Here is an 11,107-nt window from a genome sequence, read left to right as displayed (position 1 = left end):
GATTGCACCTATTAGCTCTGATCCAATACTTTTCGTGAAAAATCCTGTAAAACTGTCAAACAGCAAAATTACTCTCTGAAGTGAGAGTAAAAAGTGAGTGACAACAAAAAGTACGGGAACAAAAAAACCATTTTCCTGTAAAAACGTCAACTTGCTTGACACTTTTCATGATTTTACCAGAAGAAAAAGTTCGGGTAAAATCTTGCAACTTCATTCTCTACACAACTCTCCAGAAGACGCTCTCATTTACGGGATTTTGGAGTACGGGAACATTTTTCCTGCAACTTCCTGCAATTTCGTGTAAACTTCTGTAAGTTCATGGAGTACTGGATCAGAGCTATTGTATGGGCATGAGGATTTTTGACAGTTGCTTAGCGCTTGTCGCGCCAATTTTGGGCGCATCAATTACAGGTGATAGCAATAGAAGCTATGCTTCTTCTTATGACCACGCTTGTGTCAAATTATCGTCTGTTTTGCTTTATTTACATCTCCGCGTATACATACACATATACGTCTATATATACCCTGCAAACAAATGCTCTCGAAATCTTTAAAAGTGTCGGAAATTTGTTACGATTCTTTTAGAAATCTTTAAAGAAAAACATAGGAAGCAGTTGACAAGAACTAGTAAAGAAATTTCTGTACGATTTCTTAAAGGAAATTATAAAAAAAATTGTGAAACCTGGTATGCAGGGTATACATATACATACATATACATACGAATATGAATAGATAAAGATGTTGATGACACAAGGAGTTCATACCAACGGTAAATGTTGTTTTTGTACGATTGCTACAACCTGTAGTTGTTGAATCATGGCACAATACATTTTTATATACAAGACATTTTTATAAACAAGACATTTTTATAAAACACCTAGCAGCCCCAGGTTTACCACACAGAAAGGGAATTCTTGTTACCTCATCCTTTCCCAAGGTTACATCAGTGGGGCGGTAGCCCCAGTTAGGTCACACAGAAAGGAGAATTTTACGTAGTAAGGGTTATAATCCCTAACAGCGGCCGAAGGCCGCCTAAGCAGAAAGGAATTCTACGCAAAAATACTGTGGACGCAAGTAAAAATTGCGATTTTTGGCCATTTTTCTAAGGGGTCGGTAGAGAACCATATGGGGCCTAGGTGGTCGAGGGTTGCATTTTTTTCAATGGCGGTTCATGCCCTCTCCAAAAAGGTCGGTTGGAGGTGCCACGCCCACCGCACCTTTAACGAACGGCTATAATGGAAAGTTTCCCCTTTACAAAAATTTGAAAAATTCGACAAAGCTCCATCAAAATTTTTAGCTCTTTAATAAGATTTCCTAGAAATATTCCAAGTAGGCAGTTTTGTAGCCCATTCAATTCAAAGTGAAAATTTTAAGTGGCTTAGACATACTTTTTTTGGATGAATATGCGAGAACAAAAAATTGCCAAAAATCAACGGTAAGTCCAATCTTCTTGAAACTTGCACTAAAATTTAACGAGCTGCAAAACAGTATACTCAAAAGAATTATAGAAAATCTTCTTCGCGTACTGAGGCACATAGTCATAGCTTTGAAGTAGTAAAGGACTTTGTTTACCTGGGATCCAGCATCAACACCACCTATAATGTCAGTCTGGAGGTAAAGCGAAGGATAATAGCTCAGTTATGTATACTTTGCACTGCCATAACATTTTTACGTAAAAATATAAATCAAACAGACTTCTACATACATGTGAAGTGCTATGCGTTAGGTAGCCGTTTACACGCAAAGCTCATTTAAAAGATTCCTTATGTGACAACTCTCTCATGCAACGCTAAGTATGCATAACTGAGCTATAACTCTTACCAACAGGTGCTACTTTGGGCTCGGTTGGCAATTAAAAAGCAGAGTTCTCTCTCGATGAACGAAAATCACGGTCAGCAAATCTCTCATCATGTCCGTTCTTTTATATGGCGTAGAAGCATGGACGATGCCTAACGGCTCTATTCTGTATTAGTGACTAATTCTTGTCGCAGTATGTTTTACGGGAAAAAATATGAAAAAGTTGAAATTTGTCAGTAGAAAATTGTTTGTCACCGATACAGAATGGGGCTATAACTACGGTGACCGGATTTCTGTTGACAAAAATCGGGACATTTCTGAACCATCGAAACCGAACATACAATTTCGTTTTTAGAATAAAAAAATGTAACATCTTTTTATACAGCTTTAGTTAAGACAAAAAAAGCGAAAAAAAAACTTGAAAAACTATCGTACAAATGTACTCACTCAATATATACGGTGGCGAGAATGCAAATAAGCAAAAGACATTTTTAGCAAGTTTTGGCTACTATAAAATAAAATAGAGTTTAATATCTTAAAATAAACCATGTAAATCTATATTTCAAACTCCGTAGAACATTTATAAAAAATCGACGAATTTTAGCAAATCAAAATTTTAATCAGGTTTTTAGAATTTTTTTGAGCATGCAGTTTTGTATGTCATTAAATTTAAGTATAAAAAGGTGCAAGTTCGTTGTAGCTTGGAATTACCGTTGATTTTTGGCAATTTGTCGTTCGCGCATTTTCTTTAATACAAGTATTTTCGATAATTTTTTTGTATGGAGAAAATAAGCAACACCTTCAACTAAAAAATTTACCAAAAATCAACGCAAAATTCTTGCTACTTAAAATTTGCACTTCCGTCATACTCAAATTTATTCGTTAGAAAACTACATACTCAGAATGAATCTAGGAAATCTAAGTAAAATTTTGATGAATCTTTATCGAATTTTGCTAATTTTTGATTCACACGGTTGTGTTTTGAATTTGTTGAGAGAATTAGTATTATCTATACTAATTATATAAAGAGAAGTCCCTTTTTTTTGTAACAGGTAATCTCGCGAACGATTTTCATGAAATTTTGTATACAAATAGCTTTCGGTAACCACCATGTTTTAGGCTAAAAAAATTTTACGTTTTTTCGGGTAGGTGGACCAGGGACCGGTCTATTCGAAAAAATCTTATTATAGTCCGATTTGCTTAAACTTTAGTACGCAAGTAGCCTTTTAGCATATATTAGCATATATGACCCATTTTTTCCGGGAAGTGGTCCAGGGACCGATCTATTCGAAAAAATCGAATTTACGGTCCGATTTGCTTAAAATTCGGTGCGCAGGTAGCTTTTTAGCATGTATTAGCATATGTGATAAATTTTTTCCGAGAAGTGTACCAGGGACCGATCTATTCCAAAAAATCGCATTTATGGTCCGATTTGCTTAAAATTCGGTACGTAAGTAGTTTTTTAGCATATATTAGGATATATGGTCCATTTTTTCCGAGAAGTGGACCAGGGACTGATCTATTCGAAAAAATCGTATTTACGGTCCGATTTGCTTAAAATTCGGTACGTAGGAAGCTTTTTGCCTGGATAAGCTTATAGATTTCTGTTTTCAAATTTTCATGTAATTTCGAATATAAATAGCTTTAAGTAACGACCATATCAAGGGGCGACTTCGTCACTAGGCAAGATTTTTTTGCGCCAGTCAGAAACAACGGATACTGTCAAAATATAAATATAATATTTAATATATCTCAACTAATATATATTTAGAAAGCCGTTTGTTAGTTTTCGCAAGGTTCGAGAGCGTCTGAACCGATTTTTTTGAAACTGCCACCTGCCGCACGTGTCCCAAGGATGGTTTTAGGCTGCAAAAAATATATATGTAAAGGGGGCGTGGCACTTCCCATACAAACCGAATTTCTCATGCTACATATCTCTGAAAGTGTGCATGGTAGAGTTTTGGAAATTGGTATGGAAATATACGAAATCAATCGCATACCCTTGGAGAAAAATTTTAGCTATTGTAAAAAGGGGTGTGACATCTCCCATACAAACCGAATTTTCATACTGCTTATCTCTGGAAATTTTTTGGTAGAGTTCTAGAGTTTTGTATGGAGATGTACGAAATAAATCACAAGTGTTCATGGTAGAGTTCTGGAACTTGGTAGGGAGATATACGAAATCAATCGCATTCTCATGAAGAAAGAGGGCAGCTGTTGGAAAGGGGGGCGTGGCACCTCCCATATAAATCGATTGTTTATACTGCATATCTCTGAAAGTATTCATGGTACAGTACTGGAACTTCGTATGGAGATATGTATATAGTTGAAATCAAGCCCATACTCATGGAGAAAATTTGGGCTATTTGAATAGGGGTGTGAGGCCTACAAACCTACCGACCTTTAGCTATCTTTGAATGAATTTTTTTATTCTTCTGTAGGTTTGTTTGTGAGTGAAATCCTCCTAAATGGTTATACGGATTTTAACGAAACTTTCTGTGTATTTGAGTGGGTCTCTGGATGGTTTCGTTTCACAATTTAATCCGACAGTTGGTGCTGTAGTTGAGTTATTACTAAAAATCTTATTTATGATCCGATTTGGCTAATGTTTTAAATATGTATGCATACTATTGCAAAAACGTGCCGCCAAGTGGTGCGGAAGTCGAGCTATTACTAAAAATAGCCAAGTGAGAAAAGGGGCCGTGAAGGTCAGATTAGATCGACCTGTTGCACCATTGAGTATATCGAACGCTCCTACGTTGCAATTGGCCCAATGGATGTGATTTTCCAATATTATTATGCGTTCAAACTTTTAAGGTATTTCGTCTGAAATAAGTATATGTATATTGCATTTCTGTAGAACAATGATTCGCACCCATTATGAAATTGCCACCTACTATACTGTAAAGCTTCTAGGACATTCACTGTAGAACCGGGTCATTGTTGCCACCAGGGAGTGAAGAGGAAAAAATTTATTTCGCTTTGCGAATAACCGTGCTATGAAATGCTGCACAACTGGAGAATTTCAAGAACTTCTTTATGGATATAACACTTTCCTTAGGTTATTTAAAGTGGCAAATGACCACCAAACCATAATCTTAGCAGACAAATGTGCCAATGAAAATCGTAAACGTGAATTGTTGGTGAAAATGTTGGACCAAAAAGTTTCAATAATATATATAAAAATTTTGGGCGGGACGAAGTTCGCCGGGTCTGCTAGTTTTCTATAATTCTAATAATTTGACTAAACTCAGGCTAGAATCGTTTCATTAAAAACAAAACAGAACTTAACAAATAATTACAAAAACCTTACAAAAAAATTTGACAATACTGATGACTGCAATACAGCTAGAGTACCAGTCTGGCAAAAAAACATAACCAAAGATCATAGAAAATAAGAATGCAGGCTATGCTTGTGGCTCCACTATAGTTTTATGTTCTTTGTGATTACAAAGTGCTGCCATGTTTGTACGAAAATTTGTTTTTGGGTCAGAGTACAAGGAGATTACTGAAAATCGGGACTTAATCGGCGGTACAAATATGAAAAAGCGGGGCACTTATGCGTCCGACTTAAAAAAAAAAAAAAAAAACTAAATAATTTTCCCAAAATCCGTACTGTCCCGCTAAACTCGGTACGAAGGGCCACCGTTGCTATAACAAAGAAGGCTTTGGGTGCTTTCGAGAGAACTATTCTACGCAAGATCCATGGCCCTGTTCGCGTGGGCGACACGTACCGAAGAAGAAGGAATGTCGAACTGTACGAGCTTTTCAACGACATTTCATTTCATTTTCATTTCATTTATTAATTATATAATTCACATGGACATAATTAAGCGCATAAAAATACAACGATTGCGCTGGCTTGGAATTGTTGTACGCATGGATGAAAAGATCCTTAGATCCGCTTACAATAGAAGGGCCAAGTGGAGGAGGACCTGTCCGCGCTTAGGATGAACAACTGGCGCGAATCCCCAAAGGAGAGGGGCAACTGGCGAAGCCTTTTGGTTCCGGTCTAAACCGACCAAACGGTTCAAAATGTGAAGAAGAATAAAATCTGTATGAGAGTAATATAAAAGAATGCGGTTAATAAGGAGTGAGCAAAATATTGAAAGGCCAAATACCGCACATAAAATCTGATTACTGCAAATGTTATGTAGAAACTTATAAAATTCACTTTATCCAATTGATGCTTTCTAAAATCCAGTATACTACTCTAAAATCCAATTGGCTCGTTCTTTTCTAACATCCAATTGCCCGTTTCTAAAATCCAACTGGGAATGGTGCAGTTGGTCTTTAAGGTAACAATTGTAAAGACCTTGAAAACATACAAATATTGAAGAAATATACATCACAAAATCCTCCTTTCAACGCAGTTGTGCAATTTAATATAAAATCTACACATAACACTTTTTTATTATGATACGCAAAATTTTACTTTGTTTATTTATATGAATGCAAAAGGTCACATACTTGTTAGCTTGTCTAGAGTTTTGTGCGTAATTACAATACATATTTATCAATGATAAAAGTTTAAATTCAAATATAAATACAATTAAATGCATTAGCAACTAAAACTGTTTTCTCCAACAATACACCGTATGTATATCTGTATGTAGCATGTCTAAAAATTGTCGCGTATAGTTAACAGTACATTTTTTCCTTTTCATTAACCGCTTAACCATATAAAAATAGTGCTTTTGTTATTTAATAACAACTTCATACTCTTAGTTACATTTCATGGTTTAATAAAAATAAAATCAGCTAATGATCAGTCATAAACAAAATTGGAATATTCAAAATCCAAAAAAATATATATATCTTTATATGTATATACGTAGTTACATAATGTGCTGTGTATGATAAAAGTATTTCAATCATTAGTTTATCGCAAGATGTGGCATTTTTTTAAATTTAAATAGTTTCTTTTTTGTATTGTTGCTGTTGTCTTTTGGTTTTTACTTATGGCGCACCGCGCGTTTAAACAGCCTTGTACACTCTGACGGATTTTATGTCGTTTATGGTGAGAGTCTGTAAGAAAGAAAATAAAATGTGTGTTTGTGTAAACAGAAATTATGTGATTTTCAACACTTACGGTCACCAATTCGGAGTCGGTGAACTCACGAATGATGGTTGAGGGTTTGTCACCCTTCTGTTCCTGCAACAATTTATTGCCATCCAAGGTGATGACGCTCTTCACTTTGCGACCATCAAGTGTCTCTTCATCGAATTCCTCACCCAGTTTGAAGCTGATCGAGGAGGTTTTGAACGTTGAGGTGGTGGTGAATGTGTAGGTATCACCATCCTTCTTCAGTTCAACGGTGGGGCTAACACTGTTGCCCATTTTACGCAACACCATGCCGACACCTGTGTAATCAACAAAGGAAGTGAAACATAAATTAGATACCATAACTATGTATATATGTCTGGATGTACTTAATATACATTTACATATGTATGTAAATATACAAATCGCATTGATATATGTATGTATGTATGTATGTATGTATTTTTGTACATTTCGAGGTAGAGGTGTTATGATATTAAAGTAGCCCGTTGTGGTTGCGGTAAAGCGAATTTAGATCAATATGCCTTCCTAAGTATATGCACGTACATATAGCTGTATGCATGTACATACGTAAAAGGTGTTAATTGATATCAAAGGTTTGAAGAAAATATAGAGAGTTGCCAACTGTTTGAAAATTGCAGTTTAAGGTAATTGATAAAATGAAGTAAATATTTTATTCTGGGCATGAATCACGTAACTTTGAAACGATTGTCGTTCAAACGATACTGACAAAACGATGTCGTCAAAACACTGATTCATGCATTTATTTTGCTGTTACGTGCTACTGTCACTTACGTACGTAAAGCAAAACTGGAATTGAGTGGACGATATCGCACAAAAGATCCAACAATTTTTGGTTTTCATGAAGAAGGAAAATCTCAGCACGATATCGTCCAGACGATTGTCGTCATACGTGATTCATGCCCTGTCTTTTAAAAGAAAGAGGTTTAAGAAGACTTAAAGCCGAAAATATTTTTGTGGAGACTGCCACATTTTTAAACATTTTATTTTAATTCAATATGGGTATCAAACCGAAGAGATATAGGAAAGTTTACTGCCGAAAACGTTTCCGAGGAGGGCTGCCGCCTGTTTGAACAATTTTATTTAAATCAATTTATAAAATAAATGAAATATTTGTATTTCGGGTATCAAACAACACAAAAATACTTTTAAGGCGCAGTGAAGCGCGCCAAGTATTTGCTAGTATAATAATAAAATTCACCCAAAATTCGTTTCGTGAAAGTTCAAAACGGCCAAGCTCAATTAGAAGTAATCAGAACCAATCAACACAATGTATTAATCTTTCTTACAACAGGGAGGTTTAATGAATATTATAAGAGGTATAATATGTACTACATATCCATATGTGTGTATGTATGTAGCATTCACTGCAAATGTACATGTACATATATGCATACAAATGTACATTAAATTATTACGTACATACATATGTACGTATGTATGTACATATGTACATATACGTAAATGCACATATAAAAAAATTATTGCATAAAATGAGAAACAATTTAGTGCTAAGTGGCGCGGAATGCTGAATTAAATTGAAGTTGTATGGGGAAGTACTTGAATGCATGATGGCATTTTTTACATGCACACATTATACATACATATGTATTTGTGCAGCGAGGAAAATTGTGGCATTTGCCACAACGTTTATAAAAATTTGGGATATTCTAAGAGTCCCTTCAACAACACATATTGTGTAGAATTAACGTAGGCTTATTTCTAGATTTTTGATTTCACGAAAGCTTTGACGATGATAAAAATATTACGTTCACAACATTTTAATACATGTAGTTCAAGGTGCTATATGCAATTAATAAGATAAAATCCAAAAAAAATTAGGGAAATAAAAATTAAAACAAACGAAATCAAATAACAAAAATTAATATAAAATAATGCAATGGGAAAAAAATTAAATATAGGGACATTCCTTTGTGGCTGGTGGGACATTTTACTCCAGAGAGTGATCAATTGTGAATGTCTAGCTATGTCGTCGGACCTTATACAACAGCTAAAGATATTTTTTAACATAGAACGATAACTAATGTATAAAATTGCTTTAACAAAAATGCCAAACGATTTCTTAGTTTTTTGTATCTATCTTTTGAATTAATGTGACTGGTGGGAACTACTATATTTTACTCTCTCACTCAAAGATGAATTTTCACCAAAACACTTGATCTTCACGAACGATGTTTTTTCGTTGTAAAATATGAATTATACGCTTTCGTTTTCAATAAAAATGAGGTTTATGTAATCTTTATAGAGATATTAAAAAATATTTAAAGTTGTGACTGGTGGGACATCTCCTTGTGACTGGTTCAAAGTAATTAGGCATGAAATAAAAGTTTCCATAAACAAAAATTACAACTTCTTTTAATTTTTTTAATATTTTCCAACTAAATATTAACAAACAACAAAATAAAAATAAACTAATAAAATCAATTAACACATTTGAATAAAACTAAACAAAATAAAATAAAGGAAAAATAAATAAATGGAAATATAATGAAACAAAAAAATTAAGAAACAACAAATGAACTTTAATAACATAACGAAATCGACTAGATTTAGTTACACATACATACTTATTTACTATTAAAATGAATGTAATTTTTAATATTAAGACCAAAGACAAAATTTAATCGATATTTTCGGGAGTCATGATTTTCATTTCGAGGATCTTTATTTTGGATCATTGGAAGTTGTTTTTTTATGACTTCTTATTTTATCACTTATATTTGGATCTTATTTGTGGAATATTTTTATAAAAATAATCTTATCAGACTGCCGCTGTGGTCTAGTGGTTAGCAGTGCACGCTACCATCTCGCAGGGTCTGGTTCCAAGCACCCGTAATCAAATAGAAAATAAATCAAAATTCTAATAGCCGTCGCCCCCCTCGGCAGACAATGGTAAACCTCCACGTTTATTTTTGCCATGAAAAACAGCTACTCATACAAATACAATCGCCGTTCGGAGTCGGCGTAAAACTGTGGATCCCTCCCCTTTGTGTGACAACATCAAGGCGCACGACACGACAAACCGGAGGGGAAGCTCGGCTAAACACCAACAACCAATCCATTATTATTAATAATGTAATATTATTATTAATAATCCCTAATCGGTATTATGGAAATTAAAATTTTTCGACCATACTTGTGTTCTTTTGAGCTAGTCTGAAGTCTGAAAATATCGGCTATAATAATCCTGTTCCAGGTACTCCAGCATTTCTCAGTTTTACAAAAATTAGAGGAAGAACTGTTTCACCATTAATAAATCTAATGTAAGGTGGCGTACGGGGACAGTTTCCTGTAAAATACTGCAAATCCTGAAGTACTTGGAACAAGCTTAATGTAATCAAAATTAAAATCCAAATAACAAATATTATAAAATTACGATTATGAGCAAATAAATAAATATAAAAATAAAATAAATGTTTTCATCTAAAGAATAAATATTATGAAATAGCCATAAAATATGACTGAAATACGCAGTTTTAACGATTAAAAGATTAAATTTTTTATATACTAATGTACATATGTACGTACACGTGCAATATTTAAGACAGAGACCGAGAATGAAAAGTATGATCGAAACTAATTGTAAAACCGAAAAAAACGAATTATACAGAACAAAAGTCTATGGAACTTTCCCTCGAATAACAATTTGGGAAGCAAAGTCTCAGGAAATTTCTGACAGAGGAGGAAACGGGAACAAATCTTCTCTAAACTATTCGCGATTAATGGATGCAAGGACAAAATTTTTAACATAGCGTTCATTAGTTTGAAATGTTTAAATATTAAAATTTATCGAAATAGAATTTGAAGATAATTATGCAAATAACATAATTCATCGAAAGACTTAAGACACGAACTTTTCTTGCACAGAATGTTCCCCAGACGTTTGTTCTTATTTGATCGTCCTTGAAAACGTGCTGGATAGTTTCGTTCTCAATGGAAACGTTACCGAAAGTTTCGTTCTCATTCTGTTCTTCTTGCGAACGTTGGCAAGAGTTTTGTTCTTTACGGAAATGTTCCCGAACCTTTTGTTCTCATTTTGTTCCCGTTAAAACTACTCTCAATACTCTTTTTCCCATTTTGTTCTTTTGTGGGAGCGTTCTTGACATTACATTTTGTTCTCATGAAGAAAAAACTAAAACTGGAACGCGCTCTCGGTCACTGATTTAAATGCAGTTGAAGGAGAAGGTATCAGCTACTCGATTG

General features: G+C 34.3%; 1 protein-coding gene across 1 annotated transcript; it reads right to left on the bottom strand.

The window, feature by feature from the left end:
- Positions 1-6,705: 6,705 nt before the first annotated feature.
- On the bottom strand, positions 6,706-7,161 carry LOC118744653 (probable fatty acid-binding protein; the record flags this gene model as incomplete). Its single annotated transcript, XM_036477813.1, is given in 2 exon segments — positions 6,706-6,825; positions 6,890-7,161. Coding segments are annotated over 2 exon segments (323 nt in total), but the record flags the coding sequence as incomplete, so codon positions are not given.
- Positions 7,162-11,107: the final 3,946 nt, after the last annotated feature.

The sequence above is a fragment of the Rhagoletis pomonella genome, unplaced genomic scaffold, assembly GCF_013731165.1.
Source record: "Rhagoletis pomonella isolate Grant_MI unplaced genomic scaffold, Rhpom_1.0 Rhpom_scaffold_00001, whole genome shotgun sequence".
In the NCBI taxonomy this organism is placed as follows: domain Eukaryota; kingdom Metazoa; phylum Arthropoda; class Insecta; order Diptera; family Tephritidae; genus Rhagoletis; species Rhagoletis pomonella.
The sequence above is the reverse complement of the archived record's forward strand: the minus strand, read 5'-3'. Positions and strand labels throughout refer to the sequence as shown.